Consider the following 27,862-nt stretch of genomic DNA (forward strand, 5'->3'; position numbering starts at 1 on the left):
TGGAGACGTTCCAGAAGCTACGGTGGCCCTGACGGACAAGAAACTCATTTTCAAAATATGGACTCTTTCCCAACAGCGTTGAGTATTTCTACTGATTAAAGTAATGAGGTAAAGATGTAGTTAGTTATTGTTATTGTTAGTGACGAGCGCTTTCGCTGAGCTCCCTCTCAGTTCCGCAGTCAAGCTAGCTCTGAGCGAAAACGCGTTTAGCCTTACTACATAGTACCACATAGTGCTTTGTGTCCCTCTCGGCAGTCCATAGTTTTTTTAAAACCTGAAAGACATGGCGGCCTCCATAGAGCTTGCCCGTGCTATGTATATTCAGATCAGGAGGATAAGTCAGATTGTTGGCAGAGGTAATTGTACACCGATGAGGACTTACTTATGAACGAAGACGTTGATTTGAGTTAATAGATTACTTAAATCGTGACGCACTGTCCCTTTAAGTAACCGGGTCGTGATTTCTGGACACTGCTGTTGAGTTTGTTGAACATTATATTAGAGAGAAGGCCGACATCTCTACGGATGATATTTTCAAGTCTCTGGACGGATTAATAACTACAGATAAGAAGAAACTTTCTTTTATTTTGGAACTTCTTTTAGTCGCTTGTTTTAATTCTAAACACTTCTCCTTCTATCCGCTCATTGCACAAAGGATCCGAACTGCCGAGGTCCTGAGCTCTGTTCTTATTAATGAAAAGCAGCTGAACTCAGTTAAATCAATCACGTTAATGAATCGTCGATTTTACACAAAACAACCTAATTTCAAGGGCAGATTTTGCCTTTTTTGCACAATAACGTTAGAAAAAGCTCTTTGAAACTGAGAGTGATAGAAGAACACTGCAGTGAGAGTCTTTGCTTTTTCTTTTTTTTTAAAAAAGAAAAATAATTACTAACCCTGTTAGAAGTTCTGCCCTCTATGAAAGTGATTATGAAAAGCAGAGATAACAGGGTTTCTGGGTGAGGTTGCCAGGAAATTACATGTGATGAATTATTTTATCTATTTCCACAGTTCAAGCACAGATTGAGGGACAGACTTCAACTCACAACTGATTTTGTACACAGAGAAACGTTTCCTCTGATGGAAGACGCCTTCTTCACAAATATACACGATGTGAGCACAAAGGATGTCAGTTGTGTCCATGTTGGAAGCAAACCAGTCAGATACACTGCAGAGGCACACGGCAAACACGTTTTAAGAGTGTGTGTGTGCTGTGTGTGTTTGCTTTGTGTGTGTGTGTGTGTGCAGTGTGTGTGCAGTGTGTGTGCTGTGTGTGTGTGCTGTTGGTGGTGAAGGGGGAATGCAAACTAAAGTGCTGCTGGTTAAATTTCAAAGAAAGGCTCATTTAAAAAGTAAGAGAAGCGTGTCTGAAATGGAAAGTCTCATTCTGATGCGTTTTATTTCTGATCATTTGAAAGTGTAAAACAGTTTCTAAACAAATGCCTTCACAGATTAGAGCTGAGAGGCCCCCTTGGCAGAATTTATTACCAAGGGCCCTCGTCAGCCTTCACCACTTCTTCGAGCTCTTATTAATTCAACACGCACCTTTTGAAGAGGGGATCAGGCCGATACAGGCGAGAGTTGGTGCCGCAGGCTCAGTGCTGACTCTGGATTCTGAAGTGGCAGCTGCAGGTTACAGCCTCCGTTACAGCACTCGCTGTTAGATTAATAACTAGCTTAGTGGCTGCTTTGCAAGAAAAACTGGAGCAACACAACACAAACAAGGCAATTTTGCAGCAGCTTTGGTCTGCAAATGAAAATTCTTCCAGGAGGCAAACACACGAAGAGGACAAGAGGCTAAATCAACTTCACTGTCTCCCAATTGTCTGACTCACGAGCAGCGCCAAAGATCTGAATTTGTATTGATCCACCAACAGCCCTGAAACCAGCCCGTCTATAATCAGCGGGCTATGAAACAGACAGGTTGTTTGTCTGTTCGTGTTTATGCACAGATCAGAATTTTCAGCAGCTCAAAACTCATAATGATCCTCTCCAAGATAATTGACTGCTTTAATATAATCACATCTAATTCGTCTGGTCCAAACAGCATACGTGAGTCCATTAAGATGCTAAAATATATCACATTCAATTAGAGGAACAGCAATTGATGCTTCCACTCTGCAGTGGAAGTACGTGTTTCCTTAAAGGAAGAGTTGGAAGTTTTGGGAAATATGGTCTCCAGAGTAAGACGTGGAGGTCCGTACCACTCACATGTTGGTACAGTGAATATGAAGCTGAATCAAGAGGCAGGTTAGCTTAGCATAACATCTGGAAACATGGGAAGCAACTTGTTTGTGTCTGCAACAGAATCAACCAGCACTTAAGTTCACTAATTAACACATGATATTGTTTTTCATTAAGGATGGACGTCTAAATGAGTTTCGTTTCTGGAGCTTCACAGCAAAACAACGTTGCAGCATTATCCTAAACAACCAAAGAAAAAAATCTCCAAAACTACATTAAAACGTTGCTGAATTATCTATTAGCACTTCCTGTTTGCAGTGAACCTGTGGATGTACAGACAACTACCACTGGATCACTGTGGTACTGAAGAAAACTTAAAAACAGGATTTTTCTTAGGCAGGTTCTGCACATGTGAGAAGCGTCTTTTTTTAGGATTTCTAAGCAGATTAATGGAGTCATCATCTCCTCCCTCCATGCTGATAGAAAGTCAGGTGACGTTTCAAAGTCCACAAAACATTTCTGGAGACTTGTTGAAAACAAAAAATGGAAAACAACCAAAAAGAAACATATAGAATGGCTGCATACAGCTCATCGGTTTAATCCAAGTCTCCAGAAGCCCTGAGATCCCAAATTAGCTTTTGTGCACCGATCTCACCGCCTGTAGAGCGCTGTGCTAATTTACTGCTAATGATATCATATCCTACAGCTACAGCTTCAAATTAAAAGCATCTACCTGGTGAAACAGGAGTTGGCTTTTATTTTGAAGTATGCTAATCACAGAAAATGCTTTGCAGTTGGTACTAAAGATGCGTCAGTCCAGATATCATCCAGCAAAGAATGAAGCATTCACTATCAGTTGAATATGTTTTTAATTGTAGTCATACGTTAAAAAAGTCATACATTGATCCAGCTACATGTGTCATAGAAAAAAAGCAGCAATAAAAATACAAATTCTGTGCTATTTACATTTTAAATACAGTTTTAGCATAATCAGTGTAAGAATGACTGAATCCTGAGATGATGATGTGTCGCAGTGCATCATGAAAGTCAGCCAGGTGAACATCGTGTGTCCTGAGCTGACGTGAGATTTAATGTGTTGAATACCAGCACCAGCACTCCCATTATTGTCCGATTTAATTCTATTGCACCATTTGTCACATACAAACTTTTACCAGCTTAGTCAACAGAATAAGGCGTTGGGACTGTATGTTTCTGTATGTTGTAGATTTATACGTTTAATGTGTATCCGAGCATGAAATCACTTGATATTTCTTACGAAGCATCAGGATGTTTTCCAGGTATTTAAAGCCAAAACACGACGTAGGAATGAGGATATAAATAAGAAGGTAACGTCTGCACACTCACTGCCACAGAGGTTTAATAAAGGTGCTTCGATTCCACTTGGATCAAACAGTTTCAGCTGTTTGAGCAATCTAACCTGATCAAGATCCAAGCCGGACTGAACATTAAACATAACGAACACATCGGTGGATTTACAGAAACGTACATTGCCAACACCTATTCTAGAGATTGGGTTGTACCACACGAGGCTGTTCTTTACAAAGAGTCTTGTTTTCTTCAGAAGGCGTAGTTTTATATAAAAGAAAAACACTATCAGGCGCTCTGACTGTAGTTACACAGGGTATCCGTATTCATGGTCATACTGGAGGGCAACAGATTTGTCCCCGACAGGAGAGGACATGTTACTCCCCCCTGTGTAGACGGCACTGCGACCCGACGCCCTGGCGTTGGGCATGTGGTTCCTCACGGAGCTGTACTGCACCCCGGGGTGGGTCCGGTACCCCATCACTGAACGGAAACTGGAGTTTCTGCTGGTGGGTCTGCTCTGTGGGGCCTGGGCGTCCTCCCTGAGGAAACAAGTCACACTCGTCTCAAACACATGCTTATTTCATGGATGTCAGAAAATCCTCTCCAGCTCTCAAACCTTATTATATACCTTATTTCATTGGCGACCTCCTTCTGATATTTGCGCTTGTGGCAGCAGCAGATGAGGAGCCAGATGAGGAGCAGGAGGAGGAGCAGCAGCAGGAGGGCGCCGATCACCGCTCCAGCTATGACACCCGCCTTGTTGGTAGCTGAAGGAGAGGACATGGCTCAGCTTTAATTCTTTGTAGTCATGAATTCCAGGTTTAAGAGGCTTACATGTGGTTTTACGACTCTCAGACTAGAGCAAATATTTGGCAAGGTAAGGTTCCTTTAGGGCAGAAAAGTGTTAAATACTTAAGAGTAAAAATGAGATGATAATATCACGGACTTACGGTTATATGCACGCAGTGCATATTTACACTGAGCTTTGCCGACAGCGTTTTTCGCCTCACAAACATAACTCCCAACGTTGCTGTCGGTGTGGTTCTTTATCAAAAGCTCCCCCGTCTGTGGGTCTTAATGAAAGAAGACAACGTTCAGTACAAATACGGCATCATGAATGTATAATAGAAAAGCCTTTTTGTCCGCCGAGTTGCTTCTTCACCTTGGACAGCAGTGGATGGTATTGAACCTCCGGTCTCTCTCATCCAGACATAGCTGAGAGGAGAGGATCCCTGAGAGGATTTGCAGCGGAGGGAGACCGGGCCACCCTTCTCCTCGCCTCCCTCCACCCAACACTTGGGCGCTGTCGGGGGAACTAGTGAAGAAAATAAATAAAAACAATTCTTAGAGTCACGCCTCAGTGGAGAGGGTGTGAAAGGAGAACAATCTCAATTTGGCTGCAGAGGAGGGTGTGTTCACCGACTGAGAGCAGAGCAGAGAGACTCTCTACATTCCATGTGAATGAGAGCAGCTTTTACAAGAAGAAGGAGACGGCTGTGAAAATGAACAGGTAAAACCGGTAGAAAAGTCTTCCTCACCCATCACTACCAGAGTGAGTTTTCTTGTGTCAACACCCGGCGCCTTCTTGACTTTACACTGGTATGTTGCTGTGTCTGAGACCCTCACATCAGAGATAGCGATGGAGGCATCGCCCAGCTTGGGGTCCCCTGTGAACTTCAGCCGGTTGGAGATGCTGGGATCGCCGTATCGGTGCGTCTGACCTCCAGTGAACGATAAGATCTGAGATGCAGAGATGGCGGTGAGTGATGTCACTTCGTCAAAGCAGGTTTTTCAACCAACAGAGCCCAGAGGGAAAAGATGTCCCCCTCTCTAACATGTTTATCAGGTCTGTCCTCAAACCTACCAGTGTGTCTTTCTGTGTCATGTCCGGGCTGACGTTGGACCACTCGATGTCTAGCTCTCCTGTATCTTCAGGGCTGGGTGTGTAGGTGCATGCAAGGTTCACCGTCTCCCCCCGGGCCTTCTGAGTAGTCTGTGGCCCCGAGGATGCCACCGTCATCGCTTCCGTCACATCTGAGGGGTTAGAAAAATTCAAATTTGTCTCACTCATCCGAGAATTCAGACACTAATTTACTTCTTTACTGAAGTAAAAGTACAAATACCACACTGTGACAATACTCCACCACAAGTCCTGCATTCAAAAAAGAATGATCAGCAAAAATGTGTTTGGATCAATACTACTGCTGCATTTAACTGCTTTATATACTGCTGGCTCATTTAATCGACAGCAATGCATCATATTCTGTAAGATCACGATGTGTTTGCAGCACAGCTGTTCTGTGACAACCACGTTTCTCTAAAAGGTTTTATGTCAGGAGAACAGCCTGTATTCAGCTAATCCAGGAGGCTTCTTAAGTCTTTATTTAGTTTAAAGGAGCGCTATATAACAATTTGTAGCAATTTGCAAGTAATAATCACTTTTTTATTGGCCATATGTGAGCGGATTATAAGGTGATGTGAAAATGAGACCTTCCCCGTCTCTCTCGGTTACTGCTGAGTGTGGGTTTCTTCGAGAAAAACTCGGGTCAGATCTTCAGCAATTTATCCCCTTTCTCAAGTGCCGCTAACGGAGACCAACAGCGGCTAACATTAGTTTAGATTCTGCAATTATAAACTAACGCTCGCCTTCCAACACCACACAGAAGTTCCACAGAGACCTTTTAATAAGGAGAGTTCACTCAACACATAATCCTTCAGTTCCTCACAAACATTCAAAAGCAATGAATCTGGAGATGCATGCCTTTCACTGGACACTGAGGCTGTAGAAGTAGAGAGCATAAAATGTAAATGCAGCCCGCCTCTCCCTCCCAATGCTTCAATTAAAGAAGCCTGGTTATTGGCCTCACACTTCTAAGTATGATGCAATAGTTGCCCGACTACCATCAGTTCTGGAAGCGCCCCTGCAGCGCCGTAGAGCAAGAAAACTCAGAAAAGACGGAGGGTGGTTGGACGGGTCACAACAACGTAGAGCTAGATATCAACGTTGAAACTTTTATGGCACAGACGGAATCCTGTCTTGTTATTCGATACCAAATTTGAATACCTGAGGAGTTAATCTCATCAGCGTCAGTACACAGATAAGCGTGCAGCATGCTGGTTGTGCCCAGATCTGATAGTGCTGGTGACCGGCTGCCTCGAGGCATGCAGGAAGAAGAATAGGTCACGCCCAGAGGCAGGGCTCACCACATGTATGTGTGATGTAATCTTGTGTAGAAAACAGATATCATTCAACAGTATCGGTCAGCAACCGTATCAAAGTAAACTTATTGAAAATGTTTACAATACCCAGCCCTGCACCCAGGAATCCTGAGTATGTCCAGGTGCCAGGATTTCATTTGTTTGCTTTTGTCACACAAGTAGGATAATTTATAAGATAATTTGTCATGTACAAGCCGTGACTGAACTAGATACAAATATTAGCGTTGGTATTTTAACTTCTTCTCTCTAACCGCACCACAACTGTTTTACGTCACGGCTAAAAGTCATTATGTGTGCAGTGTTTGTCCACAAGCTTTATTTTGAAAGTCTGACTGGACGTTGCATAGTTATTATTGCTAACTTGAGCCCTTCACCTGCAGAACTGACACTAGAGGGGTCGAGCGTCATAGTTGGAAGCTTAAGGCCACTGACCAAGCTCTCGTATTTGACACACCCACGATGGACAATTTACAAAAACAGGATTAAAATTAATGCTGCAAATCCATGAATATCGCCTCTTGGGGGTTGGGTGTGTTAAGCTAGTAGCGCTAATGTAGCCTGGAGCTGCTAACCACAGCAGAGATGAAGGGCGGCTCACTTCTTTCTGACTCCAGCCCACCAATTCTTTTTCTGTTTTCAGACTTGCAGTCTTCAGCCCCAAGCGACAATTTATCAGACTTCATGCAGCTCCCTCTGGAGCCACAAAACACTTTATACAAGTACTTGCACCAAGACCTGTAAACAGACTATGATGTGTAAAATTGGTGCAGTTCTCCAAAAAGTATACTCCTTGACTTAATGCACTTTGTCCACCACTGATTTCATCCTACAATCCTTCTCCCTCCGATTTTCATAATCATCCATCCGGACCAAAAGACAAACAGAAAGAAAAGACAGAACTCTCTCTCTCTCTCTCAAACACATTAATATCTTTTCCTCTTAATAACATTCAAGCTCTGGGCCGGAGCTGGTAAACAGTCTCCGAGAGGAGTAGGTGCTGATCTGAGACTAATTGGCCTCTTAAGCCAAACGGAGGAGGATTTAGAGCCGGAATAAAAGTGAAAGAGGTATTTTTGTGAAAATGAGTTACGTATTAATTTAAAAACTCTTGAGGCTCATTAGTTGTCAGGAATATATTAGTAAATGATGATGAAAACTGAATGGATGAGCAAACATGAAAAATGCACTTGACAAGTGGCAGTTAAAAGCTGCCTCTGAGTTGACACACACCCTGCTGACTCACTGTTTATGGCCACGGATTTTAATTAATGCTGATAGCTTGACGTTTGTAGAAGGAACACAACGCGATTATTATCATCACGTGAAAAGGCTTTTTTTTTCAACAAATCCATCCAATTTAGTTATTCTTGTAACGCTGTCATTCAATTTCTCTGCAGCAATCTGGAGCGAATTTCTTTTCACCATTTCCACATTAAGATGTTAAACATTCACTAAATATCTTAATGGAGCCTATTGATTCGAATCAGCCTCTCTTTTGACAGCACTCATCATTAAATTCACTATAGCACTCAGAAAGCACTTCAATTCCACTGCGACAAAACAAACATGTCGGAGGTTTTAATGAAAGCATTTAAATGGCAGATGTGATGTATTGAGTCCGACAAAACCTCAAATTAGTCACTCAAATGTTTACAACGCTAGAGCCCTCTTTGGATAAATGCTGCAAAGGGATGGTGTGTTTTTTATGAAGAGCGCAGTCACTAAGCTTTACACAAATAGCTGCAGTCATTCAAATCCTGAACTTCCTCGTCTGCACTTACAATAACAGCTCAGATATCACTTCCCGCTCAAAAAGGTGTCATTTGTATAAAATGGACAGAATTCAAAGGGTATCTGTGAAACTGTAGGTGGGCAGCATTAGCATTTTTCCTGCCTCTAAAAAGATACTCCCTTGCTATCTTTAGCTATCGTTCACAAGAAGGCTTTCATTGCAAGCTCGGAGGATGACGTAGAGAGTCGTTGTAGTCAAAGCGGCTCAGCAAACACTGCAGACTGGGACTGAACACAGTCTCCGAGACCGACGGACCTCAGGTTTGAGACGGGGGATACAGTATGGAGGCGATTTACAACAGCTCTGATGAGAAGTTTGGATTTTGACAGTCGGGGATGGGAGAGGCATGAAGCGGCAGAGGAGAGAGAGAGAGAGAGAGAGAGAGAGAGAGTGTCGGACATCAGCATTGGGTGAAAACGGCGTGTAGAGTTGGAATATTTTCACATCTTTCTCTGTGAACTGAGGATTTATTTGGACCAAACCAGGAGTGATTGTGGAGACAAACCAACACTGTTTGTGATTTGTTTTATTTTGCTTACGTCAAGTGTTTGTTACGATGAGTTAACGAGGCTATTAAGCGCTTCTTAGTTCAGAAAAAGAGAGAGACTTGACTTCAGATGGTTTGGTGAGGAAAATACTGTGAAAATATTTCCTTTCGTGACATTTTGTGAGTTTTCTAAAAAGTTGTTTTACTAAGTAGTGTCTCACTGCTTTTACATCTTCCAGCTGAAACTACAGAAGCCATCAGATTGTCACCTCTTGAGGTACAAAGTGGTATCACGAGACAAGAAAGACACAGAACATGGACATCTTCCACATAGCGTAACACTGTTCCCCTTCCCCTTCTATCTTCCCCTTTTGTGCTTATTAGTTTACATCTGTTCTGTATGTACAATGCTTGCTTTCCCTCTGCTGCATGCATTCAGTTTGACTGTACTTCTGTTTTGTGTTGTTTGTGTAATATAACAGACAGCTTAGATGGAGGCCAGGAACTAATTCCTCCACTGGGGACAATAAAGGCTGTCAGGGTCATACTTTTAAAAATGCACAAACCAGTTTGACCATGAACACGGGAAGAGAAAAAAAAAAGGAAACTATGAATGTTATGCAGTGCATCTTCCAGCCACCCTCATTATATGTACATGGTTGATTTATTGTCTGCAATGCAATTCATCTAGTGGTATTACTGCCGGATCATCAGCTAAGAGCATGTCAGACTGCCCAGCGTGTAGTATGAATCACAATCAGACCAGAAGAAAACACTTGTACTGTTAGACGTCATATATTCTCCACTCTCTGGGATCATAATATTGAAGCCTGCTTGTAAACACGACAGTCGGCGGATGAAAAAGGACATTCAGGAACATGTCAGTTGTATTTACTTCGGCTGCACAATCTCAAGAGAAGGAAAAAATATCAGACTCACCTGTATTGAGCTGAGTGGTTAACAGAAACAACAGAGCCACCTTTAGCCCCACTCTCCTGAACACAGGCTCCATTAAAAACCCTGAGAGAAACACACAGCGAGGAAATGATTCAGAGAACGTCGACTATCTTTGAACGCTTACATACTGTCTCTAATTTAATTTAATGGAAATGGAAAGACCTCAGCTGTACTCTTGTCCTCTACCTCTCTTTAACAGTTGTTGTTTATCTTAAATCGAATGTTCACCTTGGGACGACGAAAGAATTGCTGCTTATTTTTTATTTCTACCACTGAGGTCCAGAATGAATGTGGATATAAATGTAAACAAGCAGAGGCAAAGAAAGAAAAGCTCTCACTCTTCGGTACAATCAAACAGAGAGGAATCGAAGAGCTCTGACATACCTTAAAGTTAAAGAATAATCCAAAGTAAAAGTGCGTCCTCTCAGGCTCGGCAGTGCGTCAGGACTGCTGAGCTTATTTTGCTCTCAGGTGAAACTCAGCAGCAGTTACGATGACCACACCCACTCAGTCCATAGTGCACCTGCAGGCCACACCTAGAGCCAGACACATTTCAACACTTGTCAGAACACCTTCTTCTTTTCTTAGTTTCCGTTCAATTATTTAACATCATAATACACAAATAAGATTCAGAATCCAGGAAAAAGAGTTTGGTGTCAGTCGTGCTGTCGGCATTTGTTTTCTATGCAAAGATTTTTGGACAGTGGCTCATGACAGAGATTAATGATTACCAGAAACTGCTGAGTAGCTCAACAAATATGTTGCTGCACCACTTTTAAAAAGAGACCATATGTAAGACATGACGAGATATTTAGTTTAAAACATTCAGAAAAACAGAATGTGCAGAAACAACAATGTTGACATTATTTATTTACCTTTTCTTTTCTTCTTCTATTCGTACAGATCAACAGACCATTTACTTTATGCCCTTATAACAGTCATTTAAATGATCATATTCTTTTTCTTTATTCTCTCTTTAGATAGTACAGTATCAGGTGGTGTTCATATTTAAATAATGTTTTGAAACGTAAGAGTATGACAGAAGGGCATTTTACAAACACAGTTTGAGTTTCCTTACCTGCAAAACCCACCAGGACACGTGTTGGACGCCTGCAGGTAGGCAAGGTGAAGATAAAAATAAATAATTACCGTGAGAATCGACATCCAGCCTTTGATTATGATGATTCAAATGGAATGCTCATTTCAATAATTGTTTTTAATATTTATTCATATCTAGACTTGCAAAATTGGAACCGTACATCATCTGAATTCAAATTTCTCTTTTACTGAGCTCAGATGACCTTAATTTCCTTGTTGACTCAGCACAAAACATGATTTATTCAAACTCAACCGAAGCGATTAAAACTCACCGAAACAGGCTTGATTTATCTTTCCACAATCACCTCTGGTTTGGTCCTTCTTTCATTTAGTTTAACAACTGAAGTAGAGCTAGTACAGCTACAGTGCAGATTTTGGGTGTGAAAAACATCTTTTTTACTCGGTTTATAATCTCGGGGGCTTCGTGAGATTTGGTTTTCACCAGATGAGCTGTACGGAGGAAAACAAATCTCCAGCTACTTCAGGAGAAAGCTGCAACGTTTTTTTTTTACTGTGAAGCTCCAGAAATGTTTTGTGGACTACGAAACTTCCCCTGACTTTCCATCAGCATGGAGGGAGGAGAAATAGACGGAATTTTTCATTCTTGGGTGAACTCTTCTTTTATGTTTGAACAGGTCTTCCCCGACACACCCGTGCGACACACCTATAAAAACATTCTTGTTGTTGTTGACAGACGGTGGCACAGGACGTGTTGATTTGTACTTCGTTGCCAAGACAGTGACGGCGGTGCAAGCTGTGGAGCAACTACAGCATCTGTTGTGGTTCTCAGGCAGTAAATAAAGCCTTTATTAAATCATCAGTAATTTGAAACTGTGTGAGCTGCTGTATGTGAACCAGCCGACAGTATCACAGCTTCCTATCAGCTGTAAATGATTTACCAAAATGAAGAGTTATTACGGTTTATGTAATCCGTTCTAATGCACCAAGTCTCACTGTGGCTGATGATCCAAAAAATGAAAAGAAAGACATTTTCAATGAAGTTGGATGGGCAGCGAAATGACTCCATATTGATCGTATGAGAGTCTACAGTATGTGATGTGAGCACGGAGCATGACGCTGGCCATTAGGAAACTTAAGTGCTGGGTTAATGCAATCCTGCCAATAACGTTCATTAAGGAGATGAACAAATTAGTGACGCTCAGCATGAAACATGATCAGAAAGCAAATTTGAAATCCGCCCAAAACCCCCTTCTCTGTTGTTGCACGCTGTGTGTTTGCAAGCCGTACACCTGGGCTTCACGCAGCGACTGTGAGTGACACCTGATCTATAAAGCTGCGCAGGAAAGTGTTTGTGAGTGATCCTGAAAATGTCAGGGTGTGTGTGAAGCTATGCCGTGTGGCTGTTTAACCAGCAGGTGGTTAATTGCCCCACTCCCTCCCTCTAGTGATAGAGGAGGTTCTGGCACCGGAGCGCCGCGCTGAACAGACTGTGTGACAGGACAAGGCGGGACCAAAACAGCCAGCACCGGGACAGACCACCATTAACACTGCAGTAGAGAGAGTGTGAACAAGCATGATGAATACACTTGTGACCAGAGCGGCCTTTTTGTCACTCAGCGATTTCTTAATTATCCGACTTAACTTTGAGGGGAGGAAGCTAAACTCTCCTGCTATAAGGCAGGCACTTTCTCTAACCCTGTCTATTTTCCTAGAATTGGCAAAGGTAGTCTAATCACACCACAGGGTAGCAAACAAACCACCTTGACAGATGTCCAAATTACAAGTAAACAGCCGAGCATGGGAGGCAAACAAATGACCAAAGAAGGGAGGGGAGAGGCTCCAGAAAGGCTGGGCTTGCCAGCAGCCATACTGAAATAGCACAGCAGCGTGAGTCACGGCGTGTCAATGTCAGGGAGCCAGTTGGGCACATATATTCGTCTTTTTAAGGTGGAACACCACTGGGACAAGGATGGCGCTTCTGGCAGAGGGAGGCAGTCACTCAGCCCCTCAAAGAGCTACGTGAGCAGAATACAGCCAGCAACGCCATATTCATGACCCCTGATTCTCTGCAATTAAACGACCGCTCTGACAGTGAAATTGATTTTTTTGCCTCCTTTACAACAATCAGTTGTTATTCACAGATGTCCTGCCCATCATAAACACGCAGCCTGGATGTTGTTGCTTACAGCACACAGTAATGAGAACATATATGGCAAGTGTTGCCGGTCATCGTCCAGTTCTGACTGTTGTCTTGTTATACTGTGAAACTGGTAATATTAGTTTCTCTCTCCAAGCAGGGTGCATTTTTTCGGCTGCCGCTGCCCTGCATGCTTCCATGTGTCATGCTGCAGAATAAATAATAAAAAGGGGCAACCGCAAAGATTCCTCCCAGCTTCTATGATTCTTTATCTCAGTGAGTAACCCACTGGAGGAAAGGGCACATCTACCATCAAAGCATGCATGAGCGATGTTGGACACAGCAGGACAAAAATCTCATTTGGTTGCATCCCCTGTCTCATCCTCGAGTATTAATGACATTAAAACTCATGCACCTGAAGGCGGTATTATCATGACTGTACACAGGAATGCATGATATGGATTTTTTCAGTCGATACCGAAACAGATAAGTTATAATTCAACAGTTTTGTGCCTCAAAAAGAAGTTGATAACCTGTAGTTTATTCACACCTGAGGCAGAGAAAGGCTCAGATGTGGTGAGCAAAGATGGATGATTTAATATTTCTCATCTCTGATAAGATTTGTTGTTTTAAAACTTCTAGACTTTCTCCCTCCGCTCTGAGCTCCTGCAGAGAACATGTGGAGAATCGCTGACTTTAAGGTTCAAACAGCCACCGACTGTAGCAGAGGTTGTAAACGCGGTGCTTGTTAAGTCAATGAACGCCGTTTGGCTTCATATTACTGCTTCTATTAACGATGACATTTTTACCAGTGCTAGGGCTGCAAAATATTGGAAAATGCTAACACTGTAAAAAAAATAATAATAATAATTGCAATAAATATATATATTGGTATGTCAGAAAACACAGAACATTTCTGCAGATGACTTGAAGAGCTATATTGTGCCTCTGAGTGTGTGTTTTCCCTGAACTAATGTTGGATACAATTTTGAAAGTATTCAATTTTTTGGGGTAAACATTGAAGGTTTAGAGATCGATCAAAACTTTTGTGCATCTGTTGATTACCGTACTTGCTCCTGGCAGACAAAAAGAAAAGCTTTATTATCTCGGCTTGAATCATGTCTGATTTTAGTGGATCAGAACACATTGGGTGTGGAGTTAATCGGCATGGACGGATGTCCTGCAACAGATGAGCTGAGAGTTGTTTTTAGTCGAGCAGTTTGCTGAAAATGCCTTTACAACGTAGCAATGCATTTTATTAGGGACGCGTGATATGGATTTTTTTCAGCCGATAAAATAACCGATAACCTGACTCTCATAGCTGTGAGAAGATTTTCTCTTATTGTGTCGTGTTCTTCTTGTAAAAAAAGACGTGATGACGTGTATGTCTCATGTCTACAATGTGTGGCTCTACACAGCTGCAGCAGTTCGACGTTATGAGCATGACATCAGCGTGTTTGTTGTTCTTCTTCCCTGTTTTTACTGGCTGCTCACAAAACAACTCCAAAAAGTGAATACCACCACCTACTGTGTGGAGATGCTGCACTTGTTAAGTCATAAAACTATTAATTACCCATAACCGATAGCGTAAATTTTCCATTATTGGGACAATAATTTATCCGTCCAATATTTATCCTGCATCCCTACAGTGCAACTTATCAACTGCCAAGACTGCTTTACTTGACATTGCACTTCCTGCCATGTGAAATACTTGTGCCAAAAAATATCAATTCAACAATATCAGGCTGACATATATCATGCATCCTGTTTTCCTTTTTCTCCATTCACATAATTGACAGAGTATATAAGAGCAGACACAGACAAAAAGGGGGAGATTACCTCTAGCCCAAAAATACAACATCCCACACTGCGCAGGCTGAAATGTGTGACGGGTGAGCAGGGTCACTACATCCAACGGGCACCGAGGTCACAAATCATACTTTTTTGGTCCAGAAAATCACATCCACTGTGAATCTCTGTCCCAATGTGGACAATCATGGAGAGGGGTGTCGGTACATCTAACCAAGAATGTGTGCCAAAACCTTATCCTGCGCATGCAGAAAAAAGACTTCCTGAGGACGGAAATTAAAACAGATGCAAGAACCAGAAAAGCTTGAAGGTCCTGTTTCACTGACAGCAGGCTGCTTCTCATGACTGCTTCAACTTCTAACCTTCAAACATGAAAAGGCAGAAATTCTGCATATGAAATAGGAGAGTAAATGGGAATTTATCTTGTATTTAATACTCCATCCCTCCCTCGGTTCACAAGCTGCCCACCCACATATCCCCCTGCACACTCTCACACACACACACACAGAGCCTAGAGCAATATGAGCATGGTGGACCCCATAATCCAATAAGTTGTGCTTCTTGTGCTAAACCCAGTGAAGTCTGGCACACACAGAGAGTCCATGGAGAGTGCGGTCCCTTAAGCCTCGCTAGCAGGAGCGAGATGGAGACTGTATTCTCTGAAAAAGAACCGTCAGATCTCTCTCCCCCTCTCCGCTTCTACGATTGCTCAGATTCCCCACACACACACAGGGGAGTTGTGATGTAAAGATGTATTTAATGCCTTATTCTCTTTTTAGGACAATATGAATTAAGAGAAATATTCCTTTTCGTAACAGCCTGGTTCATCAAATACAAAGATGACTGCACTTTTATTGTCTGTTTTTTCGTCAGTCAATAAAAAAAACCCAAACAAACGTTCATTTGGAGAGGAATAATTTCTGCAGGACCGACGCTCAGTCGAATAAATTCGCATACGTTCTTGGCCAAGCTTGAAAGCAAACATAATAATTCATAGAGTAACGGCAATTTCCATCAAAACCCTCACAATAGTTTATGGGGGAAAATTTGCATTCTTTTGATGCTCTTTGTCTTTGTTGTCTGTCGCAGCAACAAATTAGTGAACTCTGTCGTAGTCACACAATTAAAGTGAACGCCGGGCAGTAACACTAACATGACACTGTGTTGCAAACAGGAGACACAGTCAGTTTAATTAAAGACAACACTCATGCTATCAGACAGTTAGGGAGGACACCCCATCCACTGTTGTCATAACAAGAAGCTGCATATCTGTACTCTCTTCTTAAATGTAACACAAACACACATTTAGGGAAAAAAGCTAACTCACTGTGGAGGTATAAAAACAAGTAACTTGGTCACTTGAGAGAAGAACATCATCAAGCTGTCTGTAGCTGACATTTTCATCAACGTATTGATCTGCTTCAGCTCCCACACCTTCTTTTTATTTGCTCCATTTCCAGGTTTGTCTCTCCTCCTCCTCCTCCTCCTCCTCCGCATGTTATTGCTGGCTTTAGAAAATAGAAGTATAAGTATTAGTCCTAATCGCTTCGCACAGCCTCGCAGGTTTGTGAGATTTTTTACTCCTTCGCACGTTCAAGGAAAGATCAAGGTTTCAGTTAAATTGATCACTCCGGTGAGATGGTTCACAGGTCTGGTGTTACCATCGAGTTATGTGATGAGCCAGTATCTCCCCGGCAGATTATCATGGCCGATATTCAGCATTTTCGATTATCCTTATCAGTGTTTTTGTGTTTGATTGCAGATAAAAAACATTTGAAAATGCAAAACTTTCTCTGCAGCAGCATCATTTCTCTTTCTTTGAGTCAACACTCAGCGGCCACAACGCTGTCTAATTGGTCACACGTCACAAGTACCAGCCAATCAATACTGAGTGATCGAACCTGCAAAGTAATTAGTGTCTAAAGTTAAGAGCAGAAGTAACAAGTAGCAGATAACTGAAATACTTCAGCAAAGTACTTGAGTAAACTGTATTCAAATTGTCACATTCATCACTGCTTATTCTAAATTTTGAGAAGATATTTATTTTTACTTACATATACATATACTGGTTCCACATAATATCCATCTCCTTGATTATTAATGATAAGCATTGGCCCTAAAATAAAAATAACTGTATCAGTCGATCCCTAATAGAGACACTCTACCTTTCTGCACATATTTGGATAAGCTGGACTCTCCCTGTCTTCATTCCATCCATGACTGAACATTTTTCATCCAACTATGTAATATTTATATATTTTGTTTGAAATATGAGCCAGAATAATTAAAGGGATATTCCGGTGTAAGTTTAATCCATGGTCTAACACACCGTGAAACTGTGTTAGACTCAGAAACGACCGCATGACAACAATACACTGCAATAAATGGGTCCAAATATAAAACCACCATCAAAAAGCCACAAATAATGCTCAGAACAGCACCAAACATTGGAAATTGGCTTCTTGGGTGGTGAGATTTGTTTATCTATTCCGACAAATCTGGCAATGATATCAAATGTTTGATGCCTCGAAATATGTGCTGGTACCCTGTTTGTACTGATGCTGAAGTTTGGTGCTGTTCTGAGAATTATTTGTGGCTTTTTGATGAGGATGCTAAAACTATGTTAGCTAGCGGTCTGCAAACTTGATTTCTTGAGAGGGAGTCTAACACAGTTTCACGGTGTGTTAGACTATGGATTAAACTTACACCGGAATATCCCTTTAACTTGTAACACCACAATAAGCCAATGTCACAGAAAACTGGACTGTAAAAGTGTAGCAGAGTTGGAGCAACATTAGCATGGAGTCACGTTTGTGTCACCTGGTGAATTTAAGTCCAAATTCACTCATCTTGGAGTTCTGTTCGGTCTCCACCAACTCCCAAAGGAAATACCCGGCTCTGTATCAGCTTAATGCTGCAACATATTCATCTTCATCTGTCTGCTTTTTATTTGTTTTTTGGAGCTTTATTACAGAAAACAGCTGCTCATTGCAGATGGAGTCGTGATTGACAAGACTGGATAAACTACACCAGAACAGTTAAAAGGGAATTTCGAATTATTTTTAAAACCTCTTTAAAAAACAGAGGAACTGCCAGCAAGAATACATTTCCAAAGTCACAGCTGAATATTTCACTGATTTTGACAGTCTAGATGAGACAACATCTGTAGCAGCTTACCTCTTGAGATTTCAAAGCAAGACTTCTCTTTGAACGAGACTTGTGTTCCTGGTTACAAAAACAATATTATTTAACAAAATGCTCTCCCTCTCTGAAGAAACTGCTTCAGCAACGTTGTCAGGCACGTAAAAAAAAAAACAACCTCAGCTCGTCAGCGACAAAAAAAAGCACTTTAAATGGACATACCTTTGACAGTTGTGCCAAAGGATTACGTTGAAGCCATTGCAGCTGTGCTGAGGTGATCTACTGGACCGATTCCAAAGCTTCTGGTGAGCATTAATCACTTACACACAATAACATGCAAATACAGGGTCCAGACTTAAAAATCCGGAGTTTCCCTTTAATGTGTCAGCCATTATTAAATCAAAACAATGAGCTGTAAGATACTAAAAGGCTTCATACAGCTGATGGGAATGAACTGCAGGTGATCATTCTCTCTGTGGCTTTGACATTGTGAGCGACCTTTCACATTAAACAAAATCATCTGATTCATTGTTTGTATAAAAATATTAATTAAACACATTATTATCCCGAGGCTAATCCTGACTGACTTTAAATCAAACTGCCAAGCCCAGACTATCTTGTTAAGAAGCAAGAATGAGCCCGAAGACATTAGAGTGACCTTACATAATACTCTGAAGGTCTGAAACTTCTCTCCCTCCCTCTCTCACACAGACACACTATCTCTCCAGATGAATGGCTGGTGTGGGTGGATTGGTCGCTCCGAACTGAACCGACTATTTGAACTGGAAAGAAAAGAGTTTTGACACAATTCTGGTAGGATAAAGAGAGAGAACTCGGACAGAAATACTTGATGCCTTTCATCTGTGATTCTGCTGAAGTGAACTGTGAACCTGAACCAGAGAAGTTCCCGCTTCCCTCCACTTAAGACGGACAGATGGTGAATAACACACAGCTCAGTAAGAACAAGGTGGGCAGGACCATCCCGTCTGTGTTAACTCCTCCACTGTTTGATGAATATTTAGAAACAATAGCACAAGTTTGGACAATAGGTGACACAAACAACAGAACTCTTTTTTAGTTTGCAAAATGTTCTTCTCAAAAGCACCATATACAAAATAACCACACAGATGCAGTGGCTGGTAGCTCCTTCACATTTCCTTTTATGTATTTAATGCTGATGTAGTATGATGACAGGTAATACATTCATCAACATTAGAGAAGAAAGTGCAGGTTTTGGATTAAGAGCCGTGGACTTTGAGACGATCACTGCCCACGGCATCCTTCAATCGTCCAACATGACCAGCAAGACAGCTCCACCAAACAATCCCAGGACATCTTTACAGAGACCTGTCTCCACCAAACAATCCCAGGACATCTTTACAGAGACCTGTCTCCACCACGTCCCAGGACATCTTTACAGAGACCTGTCTCCACAGCAACATCCCAGGACATCTTTACAGAGACCTGTCTCCACCACGTCCCAGGACATCTTTAACATCTTCACAGAGACCTGTCTCCACAGCAACATCCCAGGACATCTTTACAGAGACCTGTCTCCACCACGTCCCAGGACATCTTTAACATCTTCACAGAGACCTGTCTCCACAGCAACATCCCAGGACATCTTTACAGAGACCTGTCTCCACCTCAACGTCCCAGGACATCTTAACAGAGACCTGTCTCCACAGCAACATCCCAGAACATCTTCACAGAGACCTGTCTCCACCTCAACATCCCAGAACATCTTTACAGTGACCTGTCTCCACAGCAATATCCCAGAACATCTTTACAGAGACCTGTCTCCACCTCAACATCCCAGAACATCTTTATAGAGACCTGTCTCCACCAAACAATCCCAGGACATCTTTACAGAGACCTGTCTCCACCAAACAATCCCAAAACATCTTTACAGAGACCTGTCTCCACCTCAACATCCCAGAACATCTTTACAGAGACCTGTCTCCACCTCAACATCCCAGGACATCTTCACAGAGACCTGTCTCCACCTCAACGTCCCAGGACATCTTTACAGAGACCTGTCTCCACCTCAACGTCCCAGGACATCTTTACAGAGACCTGTCTCCACAGCAACATCCCAGAACATCTTCACAGAGACCTGTCTCCACCTCAACGTCCCAGGACATCTTTACAGAGACCTGTCTCCACCTCAACGTCCCAGGACATCTTCACAGAGACCTGTCTCCACCTCAACGTCCCAGGACATCTTTACAGAGACCTGTCTCCACAGCAACATCCCAGAACATCTTCACAGAGACCTGTCTCCACCTCAACATCCCAGAACATCTTCACAGAGACCTGTCTCCACAGCAACATCCCAGGACATCTTTAGAGATGTGCGATATTACAATATATATCGTAGTGCGATATAAAAATGTTTACCCTAGGATATAACCCTCTGTCGTTTATATCGTAATTTTAACATGTAGGCTACTTTTAGCTACATGTTTATCACTGTTGCTACACTAACATTAACATACACTACGGTTGTGATTTAATACAGCGTGTAAAGCACAACCCAACGTCGGAATGACCGTTGGATATCCAAATTTTGAGTTCAAAACAAGTTTATTGTATGAAGGCAAATGTAACTGCAGATACTGCTTTGTGGTAGCATTTTTACGTCACCCACAAGGACTCGATTACGGCAGCAGTCACTCGGGAGTAATCAGAGGCAAAGCAGCATGGCGGAAACAGAGGAGAGCGCAATGGAAGACGAAAATAACATTACTAGTAACGTAACATCAGACGTGGATACAGAAGCAGAAACCCAAGAAGCCGAGCCGAAAAGGGGGAACCGGAATTCCATCGTTTGGCTTTTGTTTGGGTTTAAAAAGTCAGACACCGACCAGACAACGTGAATCTGCAAAACATGCCGCCAACAAGTTGTTACAAGCGACTCGAACACATCTAATCTTTTCTGCCACTTAAAGACACGACATGAAAAACTGTACAGAGACAGCGAGAAGATGCGACAAAACACTAACGTTACCTCAAAACCACAAAGTGACGAAAAGAAAAAAAAACACACCAAACGAGCCCGAAAGCTTGGAATACTTTTTGTTTACAAATTCTTACTTGTATTGACAGTTTACATGGTTATCAATTATAGTGCCGAGATGTGACTGATTTATATATATATATATATATAAACACTAAATCAGAATATATATCGTTATCGGGATATAAAATTAGCTATATCAAGATACAACATTTTGTCCATATCGCACAGCACTAGAGACCTGTCTCCACCACAACATCCTAAAACATCTTCACAGACACTTGTTCATTTTTATGTGAAGATGCCAATCATATCACATCATCACCATCTTGTTGCTGCTCTTTACATAAACCCTGATGTAAATTCAATAAAATCTATGTATATAAATCACCGTATATATGTTCTTTGTTTGCATAGTATGAAGGAGTTTACAAAATTTCATGTCGTTATGCAACCCTGTGCTGTATAATGACAAATAAATCACCTTGAAATGAAATAATCATGTCTTAAAATAAAAACAGTCACAGGAAACTCATGAGAGACAAACAAACCATCTTTGCATCAATAATACATTTACATTTAGTTGTCAGTTGGAAAAAAAAAGTAGTCTTCTGTTAATAGATGTTGATGCTCTGAGGTTATATAAGACGATAAGTTTCTCATCAGAGACATTATTTTCTCTGGCCTGACACATCAGATTAAATTAGAGAAGTAAGCTGTGTATGTCTCGGATTTGTTCATGAGTGGGGATAAATAGAGCAGGCGGCTGTGAAAAGGACATGTGGTCTCATTTGTTATGTTGCAGTTGAAGCATTGTTCAAGTAAAGTTCAATACCCTGAGTGTGTATGTGGGACAGGGTACTGTATGCTCGTTGCATGGGTCAATCTTCATCAAGGCGTTTAATGACTTATTTAACGACTTGCTGGGCAAATTAGCTCATAGGATTTTATAAGGTTATAGACTTACTGAGATGTCTAGTTGTTTCTTTAAATCTTTAACTATTTATTCGCAATTTTTGTTTTGTTTTTAATGTTTTATTTCTAATGTATTTCCATGCCCCTGTGAAGCACCTTGGTACGTCTTGTGTCTGAATGCCGCTGCATAAATAAACTTGCCTTCAACCTGCAGTGTTGCATGAGGTATCTTATTGATAAATGTTTGATTCTCCATTTGAAGTTTCATCAATATAAATGTGATGCATTGTTATGATGCATTATACATTCATCCATATTGTCTATTAATGATTAAAACTACCCAAAAGTCATACTTGAGCAAAAGGAAAGCTATCGTGTTAAATATTATTTTGGTAAACACGAAAGTCACCCATAAAAATCGTAGTTGGGTGAAAAGTTTTTTATGTATGTATATACCGTCTACCAGTGGTTGATCAAATACTGATGTGGCAGATTATTTTTTTTTTATCCAATTATCATAAAATACTTACTATTTTGGCTCTGATGCATAATGAAATCTGCACGGTTACTGGTAGCTAAAAATATCAAATAAATGGGGAGTATGAATATAAAGAATCAGAAAATGGAAATACTCTACTTTTCACCAGGAATCAAGTCTTCTTCATTCCTCTAGAATGATAAGGGGGTGACCTTGTAAGGGAGTGCATTTTATCAAACAATCAAAGCAGGCCCTGCCTTGATTGATCGATTGAACAAAATGGTTGTGATTGTTGCAAGCAGAGCCTGTATGCTACAAGCAGTAACCTCCATCATTTATCCAAGAGCCCTTAAATCAGACTAATATGAAACACAGAGTAGTTTGTTTTTGTATCAAGCAGCAAAAATATACTGTCATGATGTCGGTTTGCGTTACTTGACACTGCACGGCCTGTGGTGCACCTTTTGTCATGCACACACGGCGATGAGATGCTGAAGTGGTAAACTATTCAGCCCTGACAAGTACTTCAAATTTGTACTTAGCACTGGAACATAATGGTGGGCTGCACTCCAAAAGCAAACGCCTATACTGTCATGTTGTTACGATGCAAAAATGTAACTAGAATCCTTCACTGACTGACATCCTGCTCAAAGTGTTGCTCAGCCTGCCGTGCTCAGATTATGATAATGAATAATTAACAATCCTAAACATCAAAAGAGCCTGTTCACCTCACAAAAAATGACACAAACGGAATTTATATTGCAACATTTTCACATTTATAAAACATTGTTGTTCATCCAAAACATCTACTGAGCCTAAATAAACCTTACTGCAGGCCACATTTGGCCCACTGGCCCCATTTTCGGCAGAACTGGTTTAAAGGATTAGTTTTCTGATATTTTATTTCTGTATGACAAACATGGGCACACGTTGATCCCACAACACTGCCGCCTATAACATGCACCAAATGTGTGGTGGAAATATTATTATCATAATTAATTATTTAACCTGATTTAAACAGTGTTCAACAGATAAACTACAGTGACCAGCTGTTTTGGGCCTTTTAAAAGATTCAGGTCTTCAGTTGGGACCAATAGCCTCGGGGCTAAAAACTACTAACAGGCGGTGATGTTGAAAAGTATTGGGAGACTTTTAAAGGCATTTGTTTACAATAATTTATAAACATCTTAAAAATGATATTGAATGAAAAGAAAATCTCCCTGATTTTTTCAACGGCTGTGAATAACAACTTTATACTGCTGTGGATGTGCACTTCAGTGCAACTGCTAATGTGTGAATTATTACATGAGCATGTTCTATTCATTCATTTCCCAGTTGTGCAATGTAAATGCACATTCTCTATGTTGTGTACAGATGATGGGATGTTAAACCTCTCTGACCAATTAGTGTCCCAGGCATGTCAAACGCACACATCTCAGATGAAAACTACCACTGCTGCTGAGTAATTTCAGCCCTCTTGCTGCTCTGCCATGCATGCATGAATTTCTACCATTCATGGAATAAAGCAGATAAATAAATAAAATCTGTTTAAAATGTTAAAATGTCTTTCTGGTCTAACCAGGCAAAGCAATTTACCACGACAACACTCGTTTCACATGACTACACAAATTATCATAACATTATAGATGCGACTGCATTAAGGAAAGTGTGCATGAATATTACTGTTATATATTTAAATTATCAAAAATTTACATGTTGCATAAGATATTAAAATGGAAATCATGCTAATTGTACCAAAATAAAATTATTCAATATATACCCTAACAGTGATGAATGCTATTATATTTTGAGAGCACTCTCTGAAGAACACAAAGAAAGTCTCATCAGCTAGCCTCTAATTAATTAGCTCACTATTTCTAGCTGCAGTAATCACTGCATTGATGAAGATCTGCAGAAGCCCACTTCTGTCCCTGAGAAGCACAATGCCAAAGGTATTTCAGGCTGACCCTTATTCATAAATGTCACGAGTTATAGATTAGACTGGGGAAATACAGAGCACTCATTACTTCATCCAATTAATGAGTTATTGAACTGGATGTAAATATAGCAGTAAGATGTGAAGAAGTAATTGTAATCTATAGACGACACATCATACAAGGAGCATTTCTCACTCTGGCTTGTTGTTTTGAAAGAGAAAAAGCTGGATGATAATCACAGTTATCAAATCTTCACTGCCACTCTCAACACAAGACACATCCTCATACAGAGCCTTACAATCAAATGTTCTGCTCTTAAACTTTCAAGTTCACAAAGCACTTCAACTTCATAGCAAAACAGCGTTAAAGCATACTAAGCCGAAATCTTCCCCGCAGCCACTAGACTGAAAGCATCAGCACACACAAGCTTGATCATGTGTTGGAGGTATTAATAACGTCTTTTCAAATCAAGTTTGGATCTCAAGGTGAAACGACATTCTCTATACCTTCAACACCCGCCGAAGCTTGTGTGTGCTGATGCTTTTAGCTTGGCAGCTACAGTGAAGATTACAGTTTAAGGAAGTGTGTAAATGACTTATTTTCAAATCAGTTTGGGATCCATGGGGTTCAGATTACACTGGACAAATTTCCTGTAAAACAAGTCTGCAGCTACTTCAGTTCCAACGCTGTTTTGCTGTGAAGTTCCAGAAATGTTTTGTTGACTACAAAACTTCACCTGACTTCCAAAATCAGCATGGGGGAAGTAGATAAAATGACTGAATTTTCTTTTTCCCATACCTGTTCCTCTAAAATGACAAGAGCAGGCAGTTTCAATGAGCTGTGGGATTGCAGGTCTGTAGCTACAGTGGTTGGGATGAATGATGATAGGGAGCCTTTGGACAGTCACACTGTGGACTTCAATCATGTCAATACAGGACTGTTTGTTAGCTGAGATGATTTGTCAACAAGTGAGCGTTCAGCTGTCCCATAGGCAAAACTGAGCAATACATTTCATTTCAATTTCAAAATGGCGCAGTGGAAGATGGAGGTAGGACCCAGATATTTGATTGTCAATCCCCAAAAAAGGCCAAATGACCAAACAGTACTGTAATGGCACTACTGTAAAATGTGATGTAAACCTACTTGTGCTGATGGATCTCTGCTCTAATTAGCAAACAAGCTCTGCTGAAAATGTGGGTTTTATTATTTATGCCATAGTGTGAGCTGTGCCAGACTGATGCTGATGTTGCCACAGTTCTTTGGTTGCCAGTAGAGGTCCAAAGATGACAAAGATTACTTAACACCACTTAACAAACAGCTGAGGAAGAATCTGCTGCAGAGACAGAGCCCTGCAGGCACAATCCCAGTTGACATGAGGTTCAACTTGTTAAAGGAAGTCAAACCTCAGTGATCCACCAGAAATCCACCATCCCTTTTTTTCCCCTATTCTGTAACAGCATTGGCTGTGTAGTCCCTGTGGTAATAAAGATGGGTTTTTATCTTTGTCAGGATGTTCAGAGCACTGTGGATGCCTCTGCATGCTTCTGCAGCACTAATGCCACCATCATTCATGCAGTAACAGAGAAGCCCACAGCGCTGAGCCTGAGGGAACTTCTGTCAAAAGGAGGTCTCAATGCAGAAAAAACGTAATAAGAGCAATACATCAGAGCGTTTATAATGGCAGTGTAAGTGGCTCTGCTGTTACATGCAGTACGTCGGAATAAATACATTTATAGGTGGCAATCAGAGAGGTTAAAGGAAACCCCGTACAGCACAGGCGCCAATTCATAGGGTTGCCAAGCTCATTATAAGTCGCTTAGTTGCTGGTGACGTTTTTTTGGGCCCGTCTCTCATTGCTTCCTTCGGCTTGCTCCCATATCTCCTGTCTCTCATATTAATAAAGCCAACAAACACCTAGTTTGTCCTGTTGTGGGATCCGTCTACAACCCTGTTCTCTCTGCCCCTTCCCTTCAACCATACAGCACAAAAACATGGCTGATATAATAATTCAAATAGCGAGATTAATGGAGTTTTTCAGCTATTATTAATGCAATGCCAGGCACGAAGTCAGTGATGTATGGGTAAAAAATATTTAAAGTTTGATCAAGGACTGGATTTGAAGTGGAGAGGAGGCTGGTTCAAAGGCACTCTGCAGATAATGCATGCGCAAAAGTGCAGATGTTCTTCAACATGACAGTTTACACAGATGACAATACTGTATTTAATATAGTGAGTGGAACGATGTTAATAAAATCCCTAGAGTTTGGTTTATAAAACTACTACTTTGTAAAGTAATACATATTGATATCCCCCCAACATGGGAGTCAAAAACATAGACGCTCACTGCAAACGGGTGTTTGAATGGAAAGTCTTTGAACTTTCAATCACTGACAGCAGCAGATATAACAGTTAAGTGCACTTAACACAAAAAGACAAGAAGAGTCGGCCCCCAACACATTTTTTCAAAGTCTACTGTTGAGCACAGATTAACTGAATTAAAGTGAAAAACTATAAATTGTATTTCCTGCACCAGTTGCACCGCCATACTGCTGTGATGTCATCTGTGTTTATGTCAGTGAACTCACACTAGGTGGATCTTGCCTGAGTTTCCGACAATGGAAAAAATGGAACGCACTAATAGTTCAACACATTTCTCATAATAGAAACGCCTTCATACATACAACCAGCAATATGGCTGACTGATATCTTACAAACAAAAAGCAAACAGCTGATCTGAGGTCATAGAATCTGCACAGCATGCCTGAAATTATGATAAATAAAATCTCTTACAGCACCTTGATAAATTCTCAGTAGTTAAGGGTCACCAATAAAGCTCAAACACAGGCCCACACATGCTTAAACAGAACCAAACACACATTCAACATGCCAAAGAGCAGGTACATGTGAAAGCCTACTTGCGCAGATGAGGTAAATAAAGTCCACATCCACTATTCGAGGAAATACGGTAAACTACTCCAGCCACAGAAAAGACTTTCAAAATAAAATAATTAGCTCTACAGTGACGGCAAAACGTATTTCTTCAACAACTAATCCTCAATCGTGTCACTGCTCATAACTAAGCACCACTGTTACCTCAAATATTAGATAATATGACATGTTATATTTGTAACGGCATGCTAACGCACAGGCACGCTAGCTAGCTAGACGTGAAAGGGCGCGATATGAGCCACAAAATACATTCAGGCAAACTTTGGCTATATATATGTATTTCCCACACACTTGACACAATCAAATTAAGGTGAGAAAGTAACTTTAAAGTCTATTAAATTAATTTAATAGCTACTTACATAATTCCAGTTTAGAGCAGGCGTAAAGACATGTAGCACAGCAAGCTAGCAAGCCGGACTTCAGCTAACGTCAAGGTTAGGAGATGGTAT

General features: G+C 41.1%; 1 protein-coding gene across 1 annotated transcript; it reads right to left on the reverse strand.

Moving 5' to 3' along the window:
• Positions 1-3,035: 3,035 nt before the first annotated feature.
• On the reverse strand, positions 3,036-27,862 carry vsig8b (V-set and immunoglobulin domain containing 8b). The gene is made up of 10 exons (XM_030416553.1): positions 27,773-27,862; positions 11,048-11,079; positions 10,354-10,505; positions 9,952-10,032; positions 5,379-5,548; positions 5,053-5,254; positions 4,677-4,829; positions 4,465-4,587; positions 4,143-4,281; positions 3,036-4,053 (listed from the first exon to the last, which is right to left on the reverse strand). The coding sequence occupies exons 4-10, from the start codon at positions 10,022-10,024 to the stop codon at positions 3,819-3,821; spliced, it is 1,095 nt and encodes a 364-aa protein (XP_030272413.1). The 5' UTR covers positions 10,025-10,032; positions 10,354-10,505; positions 11,048-11,079; positions 27,773-27,862; the 3' UTR covers positions 3,036-3,818.

Source organism: Sparus aurata, chromosome 5, assembly GCF_900880675.1.
Source record: "Sparus aurata chromosome 5, fSpaAur1.1, whole genome shotgun sequence".
NCBI lineage: Eukaryota > Metazoa > Chordata > Actinopteri > Spariformes > Sparidae > Sparus > Sparus aurata.